This window comes from Diadema antillarum, unplaced genomic scaffold (genome assembly GCF_040938485.1).
Source record: "Diadema antillarum isolate AM-2024a unplaced genomic scaffold, OU_Dant_1.0 scf00000180, whole genome shotgun sequence".
NCBI classification, from domain to species: Eukaryota; Metazoa; Echinodermata; class Echinoidea; order Diadematoida; family Diadematidae; genus Diadema; species Diadema antillarum.
The window spans coordinates 720,751-740,195 of NW_027271069.1; the positions used below are offsets into that span (position 1 = coordinate 720,751).

Genomic DNA, 19,445 nt, shown 5'->3' on the forward strand with positions numbered 1-19,445 from the left:
TTTTCCCCTCCAGATTATGAAATATTGTGTTTCACAATTTAATCAATTGGTACTGTAGGATCATACTATACAAGTGACATTTATTCTTCATCATGTATCAAAAAATGTATGCTCTCATGTTTGTTTCTTTTAAAAAAACATACAGAAAGAAAGAAAACATATCACAGTAATTATAGCATAAAAATGTGTCATATGAACACAGCAGTAATATAAACTTGCAATACTCATTGCTCAGGGCAACGGTATCTTACTAATGGGCGAGTCCTATGTTAGAACACTTGCCTACTAAATGTTTTACACACGAGCACTCTCTATTGAAAGGGCAAAATGAAACATGATATGAAAGAAATCCATTGAAAAGAACAGTGACTCCACTTACCAATGACTGAATACACTGCTAACTTTCTGGGATGGAGTACTGCTAGATGCAAGGCCTCTGACACCCTAAAAGACAAGGTCAAAACAGGAGAAAACAATATAAGTCATCTCATACGCAAGATATCTGATGTGGACATATTGTGACATATTATCCCTATCAACCCAAGCATAAAACAGATCAGCTAACAACAGGTCAGAGGGTGAAATCTTGCAGCAGTGACTATCCACACATAATCACTTGTCGAATACCTCTTATACTTATTAAAATACAACAAAGACGGGCAACAAATACATTTTTATAATGACAAAGCTGACAGTGCTCTGAAGGGAAATTATATCTGCTACATCGAAAGTAAGCATATTGATTGGAATTTGGTACGGATGCCAGTTTGAATTTCTTTCTTCTTTGAATTAAAATGAAAAAAGAAACAAAGAAAATGGAATTTCATCAGGATTCAAACCCGAAATCTCCAGATTGCTAGACGGGTGCTCTTACCTACTGAGCTATGGAAGGCCCTACGGTGTGGTGCTCATTAAAAAAAAAAACGATAAATTATCTATGCTTGTGTGGTCAGAAGCTTGTAACATAAACCTCACATAAACCAAAAAAAGATAGGAATCAACTTGACCACAGGAGCAGTGAAATCATGGGGTTCTGGGACGAACATCACACTAAGGCCTACCATAGCTTAGTGGGTAAGATGTCCGGTCTAGCAATCGAGAGGTCTCTGGTTCGACCTCCCAAGTGAAATTCCCTGTTCTTTGCTCATTTTTCAATTATCATATCATAAAATGTTTTGGTCAGCTTCCCTTTCTCTGCATTCTTTGAATTTTTACGCATAACAACCTAGCTGAGACCCGTCGGATGGAGGAGCCACTCACGAGACAAGTCGTCCAACAGCGACCTGCAGGATTGGTTGCTGGAGCTGGGTCTCCAGGAGGACGTCCTCTGCCTTGAGGTTCTCCCCCTTGCCTGGCTGGGGCTGGTATATACGCAGCACTCCATTGAAGCTTCCAACGATTATCTTATCTGATCATAAGGATGACAAATTTGCACAGAATGACAACATATACAGATCTACGCATATGGTGTCTAGCAATGTTGATCATCGTAAACACGCTTAAACACAGACAAGTGTTGTTATTAGGGGATTTTGGTGGTGGTAATTTTGAAGCTTTATCACTTAGTTTTTGTAATTGTGGTTGGGGATGTTTTTGCTTGAACTCTAAAACTATCATACTTACATAAAGGATCAAACAAGCCTCTTACTTTTGGAGAGCAAAACTATCCCCCTAGAAATAAAAATGCTATATGACAAATTCTGATTTTTGTGAATCAGTATTTGATTCATGCCTTTTAGAAATTTGTAAGATCCTGTATGTTGTTTTTCCAAAAGCACAGAAGTTTACCTTTTTATAAGGTATATAGCAAAATAAATCAAAATTACCAGTACAACAACAGCACACAGTTCTTCATCAACATCACAGATTGGTACAACAGACTTGATAAAAATAGTATCATTTCAACGTTAGCTTTTAAGTGAAATGAGTGGCACATCCATAAACAGACGAGCAGTATTAGCAGTAAAGACATGTCATAATCTAAAAGATCTAAGAGCAACATTTAAGGACAACATGTTATGTACATCGTCACAGAGCGTACTAAATCATAAAATGAATGATTCAGTTGCGTTGCGGGAAACGGACGATACCTCCCCCCTCCAAATGAAGAACAAACGTGGCTAATACATACTTTTTTTTTATAAAAGCTGCAAAGGTGTGACAACATGTATTTCCAAAGTTTGTGCACAAAGCTGATTTTAAGGCCATGCCCCGATTGAAGCTCCCAATCAGTATTTCATCATGACCTTCATATACTGTAAAAGTGGATATTTTCGCAAGAATAATTTCTCGCGCTCTGCTGAGTAAGAAGAATCTTGTGTGTTCTTAATTCTGTGAAATCAACACAGCACATAGTGGTACACATAACAAGCAAATATATATGCTTGCTTTTATTTCCGCGCTAGTTTCTGGTTGCGCAAAATGCTCAAAATTTTCAACACTGCAAAAAATTCAACTTTTACAGTATTACACATCTGCATTACTCAGTACATTAGCATCCAGCATCCTAATTGCCTGACAAAACCTAATATTATTTGTCATATCTTATGAAGCCATGCTCATAAATATTGCATGACTTATCAAATACTAACCATTTGGTGAATTACTATCTATACAGGCCACAGCAAGACTGCCTTGGTCGAAAACTTCATCCGAGCCAACAGACCGTGTCCACCAATCTCGGGCTTTGAATAACGACATGGTCACACCTCATCCACAGGATACCATGCGGTCAACACATCACAAATATTCGCTTGAAATGATCTGAAAGAGAAAGACAAAGAGAGCATTCTCAATAGATTAGAACAATTTTAAGTCCTTCTGATCGAGCATCCAAACTGGATGTGATCTCCTGAATCTGAATTTTATAATAATAGCAGCTTGATCACTAGTAACATGTTAGCATTCCTGTGCATATTTTTCATTTTTGCACTTACACATGTTCACATTGTGTTATGTACATTTGTATGTACAGTGAAACCCCGTTATAACGAGTTCAGTTATAACAAGGAACCGCTTATAACGAGGTGATCGCGTCGGTCCCGTTTTCCTTTGCGTGTAAACCTATGGCAGAACGAATCGGTTATAACGAGTTCGGTTATAACAAGGATATTTTCAGTGCATCTGATAAAGAAAAACATAATATCCTGTAACTAAAATCTATGGAAGGCTGCACACTGGCACTAATCCAACGGTCCCTGACCAGTAAAAATCACTGTCGGACCAGTAACTTTTTCAGGTATGGACCAGTAAAACATTTTAAAACTGGGTACCTACTGGTTCGACAGACAGGTCGGACCAGTAGAAAAAATGGGTTAGTGTGCAGCCCTGCTATGGTCATTAAAATATCTCCAGCAATTGACCAGGATTCTACAATTGCTACCAATGCCATATATACATCAAGAGAAGTACTTTTGCTTTTTGTACTAAACATACTGTACAGTGTGAATGCTATACATGGCAAGCAATGTTATGTGTAATCATACTGTCCCCTCTTGTCAGAGGGAAAAAATGGAGGTACTGTGTTCCAGCTCATGCACGTAAAAGATCCTGCTTCATTCATTCATCACAAAGAGCAGGGTGCTTACCAGGTTCAGTGAAGTGGCCAACACCTACCCACACAAAAACAGTTTGTTTACCTTCAAGTCTGCACTTTAATGGAAGAAGAGGAGATGAGGCTTTACAAGTTTCCAACTTTTTTTTGTAAGATATTCATAAAGTAATGAGAAACCTCTTTAAAGGAAGAGTCTTATAAAATAGGAAAAAGTATATAATTCTGAGAGGAATTCAAAGTTTCTTTGATGAAAACTAGTGTAGATCTGGTAATGAAATAGCCGAGATATCCAGGAAAACAGAGCCAGAGGTCAATAAAAAAGATGGGGCCTATTAAGCCTAGTACTAGTAGTATAGTAGGCGCCCTACACATCGACAAGGTACATTGCAATTGACACCCCTCTATTTATAGCATTGCGCGTATTAAAAAGAATGAACTTTCACGCATGAGACTACCCGCAGTGGTTTTGCATTATTCACTGGGGAATTGATTATGTCCAAATATTACTGGAAAAAACCCGATAGTAAACAAGATCAACGGCAAAACAATGATACCGTAGATTACAAATGCACCATTTGAAAAGCATTAGTACATTACGTGCATTTCACACGTAGTCAAGGGAGGGTAGGGGTGTTGGTTTCAATATTTAATAGTGCACCAAAATAACAAGCCACGCATTCGAAGCAGTTATCTTGGACTTATAGGAGCGTGACGGTGTACTGCAAATCGCATTTTTCATGCATGCTTGTGAATTCAGGGTATTTTCTTTATATGTCATGTCTCACTACACTGACACTGTGAGTAAATTTCTGGCAAATTATGAGATATTTTAAGTATCTATTGATAGAAAAACATTGCACTCATTAAAATTGGGGTGTCGATGTGTAGGTCTATGTGTTGGACGCCCAACTACACAATATACAATGTACAAATACCTATGTGATTGTAGGGTCTACCTTAACCCCTGGGCGCTCCTTTAACAACACAGTTAGACTTCTATAAAATAAAGTTTACTGTGGGCATGCCATTTATGGTGGTGGGACTTGGGAGCGTTCGAGCTGGTCACTGCACAGCAAGGTCTGCTTTTTCATCTTTTGATTGGGACCACTCTGTTTTAACTTAAATCACTTACTTTGCAATTACACTGAATTGAGAAGTAACCCTGAAAATCCAGCTTATGTGTATTACTTACTGAACAACCCCTAGCTGTTAGATCTGCTTCTTCCTTCCACCATTTGATATGTGCAGTATTGAAACGGTCTAACGTACGTTTGTATGGCTAGCGCGTAGGCCACCCTGCCCTACGGCTACACTACAGACACAGAACCACTGCACTGTCAGTGTGTCATCTGCTCGCATCGCTGCAATGCGGCGTCACGGTACCATGTCAACGCACACTGGCTCAGTACGTTAGGTCCCCGTAAAGAGGTCTACTACGTTTACACGGAATATTCAATGACAATGGAGTACATTCTAGAGTGAACACAGACATCATTGTGACCGAACCTAGAAGCAAGAGGAACAAAACATAATACCTTCAAAGCCCAAGGTAATCAACCCAAGAAGATGATATTCTCTAATCAGAGACAGACAGCGACATTTTTGCATCGGAAGATGCCAGATCCAGTCGGCGGTCCGTCACTTCCCAAATATGCCTGCTTGCTCAGCTTGCGTTTTGCGCTAAATGGATGTTTGCTGCCCTCAACGTGCATTTTTTGCACAAGTTCGATCCCGTACTCGGTATTTTGGGATACTAGTAACTGATTTTAGACGTTTTATGATACTAGTATGGTAAATTTCTCATGAATAGGGTAAGCGTGAGAAACGGTCGAGTTTTGAGAAAATATCACCACACCTCTTCTTATGATCAACTACATTAAATTTCTATCATCTTTACAGGAAAGGCATGACATAGAATCCAATTTAAGTGCTTTCTGGTGAATAATGAGATTGGTTAAAGAAAGGTGTATCACGCTAAAATCTCGAAATGATTCTTTTTTTTTTTATTAAAAAAGATCATTGTGTATAATTGTTTTTTTCGGTAGAAATTCTGAAGTTAACACAAACTCTGTTTGCTGAGTTATTTTTATACTGGCAAGTTGTAAGTATGTTGCAAAAGAATATTACATTGATATCTTATAGTCATTGCCGGTATATAAACCATAATCTTGTTCTGTTGCTGCTTTACAGTAACGATCTTGCACAAATGCAATAGGGTAGGTCCCTATAGACGGAGGTGAAAAAATGTGATTATGAAACCATGATCAAGATCTCCTTGACACTTTCTGATGTTGATATTCTCCACAGATAATGGCAGCGGTACAGGATGTCTTACACCAATGTGATTATAACAGAAAGAAGGCTGTGGTTTTGTTATTTTTTTTTTTAGTTATCCCTTCTTGATTCTGAAATCTAATCACTTCCCAATAGATATATGATCTCAATTTCTGCTTCAATCATACAGAGATTTCTGACAAGAATTTGATACAATATTAGACTGATAGAAATATGTTGTTGGTTTTGGTTTTTTTTTTTTTTTGGTTTTGGTTTTGTTTTTTGTTTTTTGTTGTTTTTTTTTGTTGTTCAGGGTATAAATTAGTAAGTATGTTAGATCAGTTATATCAAAAAATAAGGGGGGCATTAGTGCTACGGAAGGACCAAGGTTTAATGACTTTCAACTTTCTTCCTAGCTTCTTCCATTTTTCCTGTATTATAAAAAGTCCTATCGACCTGCTAATTATTATCCCCATCCCCTATCATTTTAATTAAGTCAATATCTGTTGACTCCTGTTTAAACTGCAGAAAACTCCATTCTTAATCTGCACTTATTTAAGGACAAGGAGTTACTTGTGCGATGGCAGCATGTTCATGATCATCAGTTCCTATAACTTTTCAACATGCATGTGGTTGTGACCACAATAGCTGTTCGAGAAAACATGTGAAAATTCAAAATCCTCCGGCTTTCTAATAAGTTTTTACGTTAAAACTTAATGAAACAATTATGATTTGTTTGGTTTTTGTTTGGTTGTTTTTGTTGGGTTTATTTGTGACAGTTGTTGTTGTTGTTGTTGTTGTTGTTGTTGTTGTTGTTGTTGTTGTTGTTTTGTGGGGGGTTTGGGGTTTTTTCTCTTTTTTTTGGGGGGGGGGGGCTTTAGTTTGAAGTACTCTGTTCCCCTGTCCTCTCTTTTTAAGTGTCCTGAAATCGATTAAGCATCCCTTCAAAATTGATATTCCAATTTTAAAACGAACGAACTCGCAACACAAATAAATTCATTAGTCGTATGTCGTTTTATTTGGGTTTAATCGAATTTTACCTCATAGTTGAATATTGATGATTTTCATTAATCCTACTCAAGAACGAAACAAACTTGCAATGTTATCAGTCTAATCGATTATTCTTCCACTTTTTCAAGAAGAGTCACAACGCAACGAAAGTTCACATAAGTTTTTCGTTCTTCAAAGTCATTTTAGCCGACTTCCGCGGTTGATCCCATAATCGCTGTGCACAGTCATGAAGCTTGGTGAAAGGGAATTTCCCCAAATTGGGTACGTTCGTAGTTCGTGCTGCAAAAGAGGATAATGTCCTCAAAAGTGATGGTTAAAATAGCATATTTAGATATTCACTAATATATGACGATTAAGTAAAATTTTTAAAGATTTATTTTGATATAGAAAATAATCATTATACATCTTCTTCTTTTTTTAATTCCATTTCAAATGTCTTCATTGTAGTCTCTAACATTGAAAGAGCCTAGTACTTGCCTACTAGAGCAGCACAGTGAATCCTCCACGGCATCACTGGTACACTGGGGTAGTACCTAGTGTGTAGGATCTTTGGTATAATACAACAGTTCTCTGCAGCTGCGCGCTGCGTTTTTGTCACTTGACACTGGGGAGGAAACCTTCGGCGCGATCATGTCAACAATATTTGATAATTTAAGGGAGGACCTGGGTTTACCTGATGAATTGCAACAGCTACGACAAGAAAGCAAAGAATGTGGAGTGGAAGTTATTCAAGACCCAATCAGTTATGACGATTTTTTTCGACGGTTTCTTCTACCAAACAAGCCGTGTTTGTTAGGTGGCAATGTAATCCAGCACTGGCGAAGCATCAACGAATGGGTTCAGCCAAACGGCACACCAGATTTCGACTTCTTGGAAAGGCAGTTCGGTAATATGTGATGTGATGGAAGAGTGTGAGGATTGGTAATTTGATTGTAGATTGATTATAGTTCTGTAATGTACTAAGATTCATGGATGTTTCTTTTCCTAGAAGTGCTATGTAAGGAACCATTTTAATATTATTAATTCACCAAGCTCCGTATACACTTGGTATAGTAGGCCAATTGGCAATATAAAAATCCTGGAATCTACTACATGTAAATTAGCATTCATCATTTGTTGCAAGGTAAGGCAAGTTTCCGGTGGTTGTTTTGTGGTTGTAAGACAATCTCTTGTGAACAAAGCATGCATAGAATAAACCGCACCAGCGACCCCAACACGTACCGAGTCGCTAGTTACAACGCCCCGCGCCGGGGTTAGCATAGAATATGAAGACATTAGTAGAGATGGTCTATTGAAGCAATAGATACCCAAGTCTCAACCAGCTCCTCAGCACATGTCATGCAGTATTGAGCTTAGTATTTAATAAACTCGTAACCTGAAGAATTGACCAGGGATTACAGAATCTACCTCTCCTTGTACCCAGATGATGATGATGATGGTGGTGGTGATGGTATGCGTTAAATATGCATCTCCTAGCTCCTACCTTGGCCATAGGAGGAATTCAGTTCAATACTTCCCAGTGTGGTTACTTGGTGTGACTGTGAAATAGAGGAAGTAGATCAAACACATATATATGTTTGTTTATACTTTATCTGTAGATGTAGTAATGCATGTAGTACCGATTACACTGAGAGTTAATTATACACAGCCTACTCGCTGTAAAAACGTGCGTTGTCTGGTCGGGCTAACTGAGAGTATGTCCACCATATGCCCACCAAAAGGACACAGTGTCACTATTTCAATTTTTTCATAATTCACAATTTCCAGTATGTTTATAACCTCCAGATGGGCAGTATGTACAAGAAAGATGAAACAGAATTAATTGTGGTATCTCCAAAATATTTTAGTGTTTCACACACACTTTCATACACATTTAATGTGAGTTGTAAACACATCTAATGTGTGGGTTATACTAACCACTAGTCAGTTGGGTTAGTTTGGGCAAAATGTTTATTCTTCATACAAATTAATTCTCATGAAATCAGGATCATGAGAACATTTCTAATTCACCTCACAGAAAGATATTTATTTTGCTACCCCATGTTTCTCTTCATGGGTTCACACATTCTTAAGGCATGTTGTATGTTCACATAATCTTGCTGTGTATATCCTTCATAAAGCCATTACATGAAGATCAAATGTACTTCAGGGATGCCAAGTTCAAAAAAATTTTATGAGTGAGATTTTCATGACTCGGCATCTCGGCATGCGAATGTGCGCGCGAGCGAGGGTATGGGAGGGGTTTTTTCCCCCTGTGGCCTCCCACGGTATGGAGCTTTTTCAATTTTTAGCTCTTAAGTGACTATTTTTTACTTATTTTGAAAGACAAAAGGGAAATATACCTTCAATTGCAACTATCACTTTAATCTTTTGAGCTATGCTCATTATTATAGGCCCAAGCTGCAGACTTCACCCGATGCGTGAGAAAAATGGGTGCCATGCGTGAGATCGTGAGTGAGATGGCCTCTAAATGCTTGAGTCTCACACAGAATGCGTGAGACTTGGTAGCTCTGGTACTTTGACCTTTCTAGATGCACAAGGAGTTTCATTTGTATGAATTATTACAATAGTTGCAGCATTGTCACTGATCATGATTACTAGTGTAGGTTGATTTTGTGCTCATTTCTGAATGGATATCTACCTCTCAATAAGGACTTCTCAAGTTTTACATTCCTATCATTCACTGCGGCACTCTGTAAAGATCAGGGCATGCATCCAACACATGACTTTTAAAACCAAAACAAGAGCATGTCCACATTCCATTTATCACAGTCCTTAATATTAAAACTGTTATTATAATATTATAATATCACACCAACCTATGGCTTTGTTGATTGAAGTCCAAAAATGTCAAAGAACTTTTTGTCACCTTGAGTTATAGACAGGTCCAATATCTGTACCAGTGGACACCGAATGACATTCACTCAGTGAAAGTGTCCTATTTTCTTGTGTCATTTGTCACCTAGGAAGTGCAACTGTTCCAGTAGCAAACTGTGGCAAGGTTCAGTATTATGCCCAGCCCAAGCAAGACATGAAGTTCTCAGATTATCTGAGGTACTGGAGAGGCCACATCGATGCAGACTACCAATCATCCCAGGGATGTCTGTACCTAAAAGACTGGCATTTCACCAGGTGATTAATACTCGGATGAGTAATCAGAGATTCTCTATGCTAGATATGGTGAACTCCTTTGTGTATTCTTCCTCCATTAGGAAGTGGCAGGTTATCATGTGAAAGAGTAGAACAAGATTGAGTTTCTATTAAAATACTTGTCAAAACCGTTGATACAAACAGGCAATTTCTTTTGTGTGCTTATATCATAAGGAAGAGACCTACATATATGTCCAGGTTGCTATTATGTTGTCATGTCTTACAATGCCCTAATACAGCTTACATAGTGCTGTCATGTGCTTGACTCCAGTTCCATATTTTTCCTTCCCAGGGCATTTCCCGAGTACGAAGCCTACTCAACACCCATTTACTTTTCGTCAGACTGGTTAAACGAGTACTGGGATCACCTCTGCAACTCAGGAGATGATTATCGTTTTGTCTACATGGGTCCCAAGCACTCATGGTAATTTGGCGTTAATTGTCCCCGCCGAACGAGTTCGAGCAGGGGACTATGAAACGGGCTCCGTACGTGTGTGTGTCCGTGTGTCCGTCCGTCCGTCTGTCCGTCCGTGTGTCCGTGTGTCCGTGTGTGCGTCCGTGTGTGATCAAAATCTTCAATTTGCTACTTCTCTGTCATTTATGAGCCAATTTTGATTCTGTTTGCTTTATATGATAGCACTACATGGGAGCTTTGAAACTTCTACACAGAATTTCAGTCGTGACCTTTGACCTTGACCTTTGACCTATATTGTACATTTTGCTACAAAATGCTACTCCTTCGCCATTTCTAACCCGATTTCGATTCCGTTTGCTTTATGTGATGGCACTAGGTGAGGGCTTCAAAACTTCTACACAGAATTTTGACCTTTGACTTCTTTGACCTTTGACCTTGATTTTTTGACCTATATTGTACATTTTGCTACAAAATGCTACTCCTTCGCCATTTCTAACCCGATTTCGATTCCGTTTGCTTTATGTGATGGCACTAGGTGAGGGCTTCAAAACTTCTACACAGAATTTTGACCTTTGACTTCTTTGACCTTTGACCTTGATTTTTGACCTATATTGTACATTTTGCTACGAAATGCTACTCCTTCGCCATTTTTAACCCGATTTCGATTCCGTTTGCTTTATATGATGGCACTAGTTGAGGGCTTCAAAACTTCTACACAGAATTTTGACCTTTGACTTCTTTGACCTTTGACCTTGATTTTTGACCTATATTGTGCATTTTGCTACAGAATGCTACTCCTTCGCCATTTCTAACCCGATTTCGATTCCGTTTGCTTTATGTGATAGCACTAGGTGAGGGCTTCAAAACTTCTACACAGAATTTTGACCTTTGTCTTCTTTGACCTTTGACCTTGATTTTTGACCTATATTGTACATTGGCTACAAAATGCTACTCCTTCGCCATTTCTAACCCAATTTCGATTCCATTTGCTTTATGTGATGGCACTAGGTGAGGGCTTCAAAACTTCTACACAGAATTTTGACCTTTGACTTCTTTGACCTTTGACCTTGATTTTTTACCTATATTGCACATTTTGTTACAAAATGCTACTTCCGGCGGGGACATATGTTACGCACCGCGTAATTTCTACTTTTCCTTGTTTCCTCTCAGACAACCTCTGGTCCAAAATGGATGGTCTCTGCCATTTTACTCTCTAACAAACAAAATGCTGATATGCCACTTCCCATGACATGTGTTAGTGTATGTTCAATTGTGAGCTGTTGGTACGAGAAAATTTGTGTTACCGGTATTTATTTGACTGGTTCATGCCGTCCTTGTATCATCCAGAATCCTAATCTGCAATTCGACAAAGCAGTGTGAAATTACTACTTCTTTCAGCAGATAGAGATTGATATTGAAAAGACAAAAATAGTTTAGGTGCTAAAGGTTAACCTCCACAAGTCTTTCTTTGCAGTATTATCCACAGTATGGCAAACCTACACTTTGGTGTATGATTGATCATTTTGCCTTGGGTTCTAAAATAACCTCACATATATGAAAATAATGGTTATAGCATGTTACATGACAGAGTGTTGAAATGATATCCAATGAAAATAAGAAAGAGTCCAGGGCCCCATTTCATGAAACTTGTTACCTGTATCTATAACAAGTTACAATAGTTGTTATAAGCCACTGAAATCCTTGCATCTGATTGGCTGAGAACAAATTTGTCATAGAAATATGGCAGTTGTTACTGATAACAAGTTTTATGAAATGGGGCCTAGATATAATGAAGAAGAAGATTGTTGTAGAAAGATGTAAATATGTATGGTGATTTCGGGGATAATCTGAAACTGGAGCACAGGTATGCTAAAAATTTTGAACATGTTACATGCATCTAACTTTAATACTTTATTTGTTTGATCTCTTATAAAAAAATTCAATTTTTGATCAGCCATTTCATATGACTCAAAAATCTTGTGATCATATTTTCATGTCTGAATTGGATATTTAAGGACACCTTTCCATGCAGATGTCTTCCGGTCCTACAGCTGGTCTGCCAACATCTGTGGAAGGAAACGATGGCTCCTCCTCCCTCCAGGCGAAGAGAACCACCTCCGTGACACCCTCGGCAACCTGGTTTATGACCTCAATTCCTCAGAGCTGTGCGACGGCAAGAAATATCCCCACAGTCATCAAGCGAGGGAGCCCTTGGAGGTGATTCAGGAAGCAGGTCAAGTCATCTTTGTTCCGAGCGGCTGGCATCATCAAGTTTTTAATCTCGTAAGAAGACGATTCTGTTGTGGTGACCATAGTAACAGCTAAAAGGCCATGTAAAACATCAAATGTTATAATAGGTAAAGTGTATACATTGTTTGAAGGCTAGCATTCAAATTACCTGACTTACCTATGATGGCGTCCAGTAAGTCAATACACTTGTAGAGGGCCATATTAACAGGTTTAATCCTGAGCCTGGAAAGTTCAGTATGCTGATTCCGGTCCCCGAGATCTCAGCCATCAATGGCACCATTGCGATGAAATTTGGCACGTGCGACACCTACGTCTTAATCTACGAGATTGTGTCTTAACTTTTCTTGAAAGTATCAATTTTTAATTTTAATTAATTAATTACCATATGCAAATTAAGCCCAACCTCTTATTTAGCTTGTTAAAGACTATTTTGGGTTTTTAATCAATCATATTGATGAATATTTTAAAAAGTCAGGTTTTTATGAGTTTCATTACAGAGCACTGTCATCATCTTCACTTTTATCCTGGGGGCTTTGATTCTCAATTCCTCCCCAAACTTAAATGGCTAGTCATTGTTTTCCAAGGGATGAAATCATAGCAATTTTTCCGTACCATAATAAAGTCACTCATTTTTTCACCTTAGATACATTTTGGATAATGAACAAAGTGTGCAAATTCTGTACCCTGAGGGAGATTATTTATGTTGCTATTTTTGTGAGTCTTATTTTTTTTAAAAATGCTCACATATCAGGGGCGGATCCGGGTATTCTGTAAAGGGGGGGGGGCAACTAATATTTCTGGTGCCACTTCCGGGTTTCATTTAATTTTTTTCTTTTTATTTCTTTTGTTTTTAACAAAAAATAAAGGGGGGGGCATGCACCGGTTGCACCCCCCTCTGGATCCGCCACTGCATATACAATGTAATTTTATTTTTGTTTTAACTGCTAGGAGGATACGATATCCATCAATCATAACTGGCTGAATGGCTGCAACATTGACATCACATGGCGGTTCTTGCAGGATGAGCTCAGGGCAGTCCAGAAGTCCATTGAAGATTGCAGAGATATGGATGGCTGGGAAGAACAATGCCAGGTTGTGCTAGCAATTCCATCAACTCTACAGCTCAGAAATTCCTCTTACTCATCCACACAAACAATTTTTAGCACATGCAGAGATGCCAACTATTACTATTTTGCAGTATATTGCACTGTATTTTATGTGCCAACGATATTGCGGGTTTCATGGAAAATGCTGTTTTCCTAATTGCACTACCACACATGTCTATTGCAAGAAAGGTAAACATAATGTACATGTTTATTCCACCAAAAATGTGCCTTTTCAACCCTCAGAATACTGCAATGCAGTTTACAATGTTAGCATCCCTGGCTGTACATGCAATCCTTTCCAGTTATTCTTCCATAACTATTTTTGTCGAGCCCACCGGAGGTGCGGGGAGACTAAGGGATCGTTTGCGGCGTCTGTCCGTCCGTCGGGTCCGTCCGTAACACTACAAAAACTTGAATAACTCTCTACTGAGGACTTCAATTTCGATCAAACTTGGAGGGAAGAGTGGTAATACAAAGTTACACATTTTAGCAAACATGAAGGTCACCTCAAGGTCAAAGGTCACAGGCAGGAGTCGAATTTAAAGGACAAGTTCACCCTCATATACATGTGGATTGACTGAATGCAGCAATGATATTAGAACACATCAGTGAAAGTTTGGGGGAAATCGGACAATCCGTCCAAAAGTTATGAATTTTTAAAGTATCTGCACAGTCACTGCTGGATGAGAAGACTACTACAGTGTATGATGTCATAAGCATACAACGATATAAGGAAATAAAAAGAGAATTTCACAAAATTTTACTTTTTGAAAAAAGTGCACATTTCCTGGACTTGTCACTGACGTATGTTAAGGGTAATATTATTCCTCCTTACCTTTTAAAAGAGGGAAGTCAAGTGTTCTTTTATTATACGAGAAAATTGAAAATATCTTGAATTTTCTTTATATTTTCTTTATAACGTTGTACACATGTGACATCACAAGCTGTAGTAGTCTGCTCATCCAGCAGTGACTATGCAGAAACTTCAAAAATTCATAACTTTTAAACGGATTGTCCGATTTTCCTCAAACTCTTACTGATGGGTTCTATTAATATTGCTGCATTCACTCAATCCACATGTCTATGAAGGTGAACTTGTCCTTTAAGGGCCCAATTTTAAGTTTTTACGGCGCGTGTCGATTATGGCTCATAACTTTTGATGTATATGTCCGTTTGTTACCAAACTTGGATGGTAGATGTCCCTTGGGGAGTTGAAGGTCACCACAAGGTCAAAGGTCACAGACTGGAGTCAACAAACTTTTAGGGCCCAATGTTAAGTTTTTACGGCGCGTTTCGATTATGGCTCATAACTTTTGATCACTACGTCCGTTTGTGACCAAACTTGGATGGTAGATGTCCCTTGGGGAGTTGAAAGTCATCACAAGGTCAAAGGTCACAGACAGGGGTCAACGAACTTTTAGAGCCCAATGTTAAGTTTACGGCACGTTTCAATTATGGCTCATAACTTTTGATCCATATGTCCGTTTGTGACCAAACTTGGCTGGTAAATGTCCCTAGGGGAGTTGAAGGTCACCTCAAGGTCAAAGGTCATAGGCGGGGTCAATGAACTTCCAGGATTTAGAAAAACATTAATTTCTTCTACGCGAATGGGCGAGGCACATTTTGGCACTTGCCTTGTATTTTGTATGTATGTTTGCTGTTTTTCATTTATTTTAAATGAAAGTAAAACTCAAAGTAGGCCCTAATCAGCTTGTGTCCTCTCAAAGCTTTGGATCAAGTAAAAGACATTTATTTTTCAAGCAAAATGAAACTTGATGACATATTGATGAGTATCTTTTTTGTACTTTACTAAAGAAAAATAGAAACTTGGGTGAAACAAGGACCTGGGATGAGAATGTTGACATAACAAAAATAGGGGTATGTTGGCATTCAGAGTTTTCTGTGTCTCTGTTTCTGTTTCTTCACTTGGTTCTCCTTTCTTTCTTTTTCTGATACCGTATGTATTTCAATTGCTTAATTTTTTTTGTACAATATGTATTACGTTTCCAATTCGGTCTCTTCTTTGTAATTTTGCTTCTTTTTCCGTAGTTAATTATGAAAGCCAGCACTGGTATGGACTACCCAGAGTTCTTCAACTTCTTACATCTTGTGGCATCAAACAGACTGAGTATGCTCTCCAAATTGTCACATCAGCTCAAAGCAGAACACAACGCTGAGGAAGGATCGTGCAGTTTGCATTCAAAGACAGAGATTAATGCCCAAGGTCTCAGCTGTGCGGAGTCTTCAGAGGCGATAGACAATCCTGAACACAGTGACACTTCCAGAGGAGTTGGACAGTGTCAGGAAGATAACGTTCCCACTTCGTCCACCGCTTCATCCTCAGTCATTTCAGCTGGTGCTGATGCGGATGGGAGACGGAGGAAGAAATACCTCATTTATGATCTTTGGAGAGTGCAGCAGACTTTGGAGGACATGATTAAAAACAAGGACTTTGCAGATGTCGATACTAGTAGATGTGCTCAGGAACCAGCAAGTTTGCTTCAAGAGATTTTAGTGCATTTAAAGGAATGGCAAATAGGCAATGATATTTAAAAGAATGTTCCTGCTTTGTTTTACGAGTCATTAAACAAAGTTGATATTGAGAGGAGTTGACAAAAGGGAAATTTCAAGATTTTCTTCACATGTGAAAAATTTATTACAGTGGACTCCCGTTATAAGAAAGTCCTCGGGACTGGCAGTTTTCTTTCGTTATATCGAAATTTTGTTATAACCCAACAGAAAAATAATAAAAAACAAAGAGCGGATAATGTTGCAGCCTGAATTTCTACCTCGTTTTAACTGGAATTTCGTTATAACCATGTTCGTTATAACGGGAGTGCACTGTACTGATAATCGATGGGATGTGTCAGATTGCAGTCTTCCGATAGGATATGCTTTATTTCAAGGGAAAAAAACTCAATACAATATGTATATCTATGTAGATTTTGATTCATCCAGGTAGTATGCTAAAAGCGTGTAAATTAAATCTGTTTGACTGGACTTACTTGTGAAAATCATGGAGAGAAGAGTTTCGTGACATACAGACAATAAAGGCAGTAACATCGCCCATTTACCAATCGCGGGTGAATGCTCGCCAGCCAGACGTGTCAAGAAAGTGTTCTCTACTTAATTTTCACACGCAAGTCCAGTCGAACAGATTTAATTTACACGCTTTTGTGAAGAAAAAAAAAATTGAGTTTTAACAAGTCCTTGAAAATACCTACAGTCCCTTACAGTGCACTCCTGTTAAAACGAACAGTTTTAACGAAATTCCAGTTACAATGAAGTAAAAATTCAGGCCGCAACATTATCCACTCTATGTATTTTCATTGTTTATTTGTTCGGTTATAATGAAATTTCGATATAGCGAAAGAAAACTGCCGCTCCCAAGCGTTATAATGGGAGTCCACTGTATAGCATCAGGGGCGGATCCAGGAATTCCGTACAGGGGGCGCCTCTACAAAATTCAAGGGGGGCACATGCCCCCCCACCCCATTTTTTTTTTTTTTTTTTTTTTTTTTTTTTTTTTAAACAAAAGATAAAGGGGCGCATGCCCAGTGCGCTCCCCCTGGATCCACCGCTCTTCCTGGATCCACCACTGAGCATGACAGTTGAATACGGTGTACACATATTTAGCATTCTACTGGCTTTGATGTTCCATGCTCCAAACTGCTCTTCAGTACAGTTTGGCTATACATGTAGTAACCAAAGAAGTGGTTCTTAATATTAAAGGGGCTGTACAGTACTGGTTGAGGTGGGGATTCATGGTTTTAACATTCCTAAGTGAGATAATGAAAAACCTCTTATGAAATATGAAAGAGCATGTAATTTTAAGAAGGATTCAATGTTTATTTGATGAAAATTGGTTTCCAAATGGTTGAGATATCCAAAAAAGTGATAATAATAAAAGACTACATGCCCCAACTTTATTAGGATCTCTTTGTTTCACCTTGTTTTTGAATATCTCGGCCACTTCAAAACCGATTTTCATCAAATAAACTTTCGATACCCCTTAGAATTGCATGCTCTTTGACATCTCATAGAGTGGTTTCTGAATATCTCGCAAAAAGTTAAAAACTAAATCCTCACCTCGACCAGAACTGTACACACCCTTTAACTGTTTTATGCTGTATTGTAGTGGAAATTTTGAAATTCTGTTTGGAACTTCGTGGTAATATTGTAAGGAACAAATCCATACAGTTTCTCTTAAAATGTGATGATGATAATGATGATGATGAAGAACAGCTTTTATATGGCACCATTTGTTTGTAAAGAACATTTATCATTTTTCATTCATTATTTCACATATTTTAGGAAAGAGTTACACTGTACACGTACTGGTGAGTGTCTTTCTTATTGCATAGGACTGCAACTTCCTAAATATCTTGAGCATGGTCGAAGAATACTGTACTTAAAAAATGATATGTTTATGACAATTAAATATATGAGCAATACATCACAATTTTACAATGGCTTTTTTGAAGTCCTGATAGAAATTTTCATGAGACAAGCAATAGTCCGAGGGTGTAAACTGCACAGGTTTGAGAACTTATAAGTACAGTGCACTCCTGTTACAAGAAACATGGTTTAAAGTCGTTAATAAAGCGAAATTCTTGTTACAAAAAAATCAAAAATTTAGGTTTCGAAATGATCATTATACATAAACACTACAGCTATATACTCTTCGGTTATAATTAAATTTTGTTATAATGAAAGAAAACTGTCAGTCCCAAGGACTTCGTTTTAACAAAACAGGAGTGCACTGTAGTTTTCAATGTTACACAACATACACTTACTACACTGAGATTATGGGAATGTAGGATTTTGTAGGTGATCATGAGGTGGTCTCATCCACATCAGTCACCTCTGAGGCAAGTTCTCTCACAGAAAACGCAAGCTGTAGCATTCTGTCACACTCAATAGTCAAACATTACACGTGAACAAGTGATTGAAGTCTTTGACAAGGGTTTATTTTTTTCTTTGCTACAAAAAAACACACCAGCATAAATAGTACAATATGTACAAACTTATACATCTGAGAGGAGTTATACCATTTCCATCATGGATATGAAGCAGGCTGTAGGGAGGAGGAGATTCAACATGAGGAACATTATCTTTGATAGATTGGGAACCATCCCCTCGTAATGCTCATCATTCAATGAAATATGACTTTGCTTTGTTTCTAATACAAGAAGGCAGAGGCCAGGGGATGGAACTAAATTTGACAACAAAATATGGATTCCTGTATTTCTGGGGGTTTTCTTCCCCCACATATCAATATAGTGCACTCCCATTATAACGGACACAGTTACATGTATAACGAAATTCCAGTTACAACGAAGTAAGAATTCAGGCCAGACCATTATCCGCCCAATGTTTGTTACTGTTTATTTTTTTAGTTATAACACAATTTCAATATAACGAAAGAAAATTGTTGTTCCCGAGGACTTCGTTATAATGGGAGTCCACTGTATGGATATATTTTTAAGAATAGCAACAAAACATAATTTCACAAGTTCAGAAATTACAAATTGACTATCTTAGATGCTTGATTTTCCTGTCAAGAGACAGTTTGAACCTTACTAACATTTTGGATAAAATCACAGCACATACACATGACACATGCAAAAGAAATAGAGCTTTCATTTTTTAATAAAATTGTTTGTGCTGGAGAATATTTGGTTCA

At 38.1% G+C, this 19,445-nt stretch overlaps 2 protein-coding genes across 2 annotated transcripts in view; one reads left to right on the forward strand and one right to left on the reverse strand.

Annotated features, from left to right (window-relative positions):
* Nucleotides 1–5,217, reverse strand: part of LOC139723064 (protein PTHB1-like) — a 29,412-nt gene extending 24,195 nt beyond the window's left edge. The window contains exons 1-4 of the mRNA XM_071634338.1: nt 5,089–5,217; nt 2,592–2,763; nt 1,261–1,408; nt 380–444 (exon numbers count right to left, since the gene is read on the reverse strand). Coding sequence (XP_071490439.1) covers nt 380–444; nt 1,261–1,408; nt 2,592–2,700 — 322 coding nt within the window. The 5' untranslated portion in view covers nt 2,701–2,763; nt 5,089–5,217. The remainder of the gene's footprint in view (nt 1–379; nt 445–1,260; nt 1,409–2,591; nt 2,764–5,088) is intronic.
* A 2,233-nt stretch (nt 5,218–7,450) lies between these two features.
* On the forward strand, nt 7,451–16,312 carry LOC139723002 (2-oxoglutarate and iron-dependent oxygenase JMJD4-like). The gene is made up of 6 exons (XM_071634280.1): nt 7,451–7,724; nt 9,805–9,970; nt 10,281–10,412; nt 12,419–12,686; nt 13,602–13,745; nt 15,809–16,312. The coding sequence occupies exons 1-6, from the start codon at nt 7,469–7,471 to the stop codon at nt 16,310–16,312; spliced, it is 1,470 nt and encodes a 489-aa protein (XP_071490381.1). The 5' UTR covers nt 7,451–7,468.
* The last annotated feature ends 3,133 nt before the right edge of the window (nt 16,313–19,445 follow it).

What these genes read in the sequence shown, in the direction of transcription:
- LOC139723002 (XM_071634280.1), top strand. Translation starts at nt 7,469, where the DNA reads ATGTCAACAATATTTGATAATTTAAGGGAGGACCTGGGTTTACCTGAT. An exon ending in ATGGGTCCCAAGCACTCATG is followed by an intron (nt 10,413 to 12,418) that starts GTAATTTGGCGT and finishes TGGATATTTAAG; the next exon opens with GACACCTTTCCATGCAGATG. An exon ending in ATCATCAAGTTTTTAATCTC is followed by an intron (nt 12,687 to 13,601) that starts GTAAGAAGACGA and finishes TTTAACTGCTAG; the next exon opens with GAGGATACGATATCCATCAA.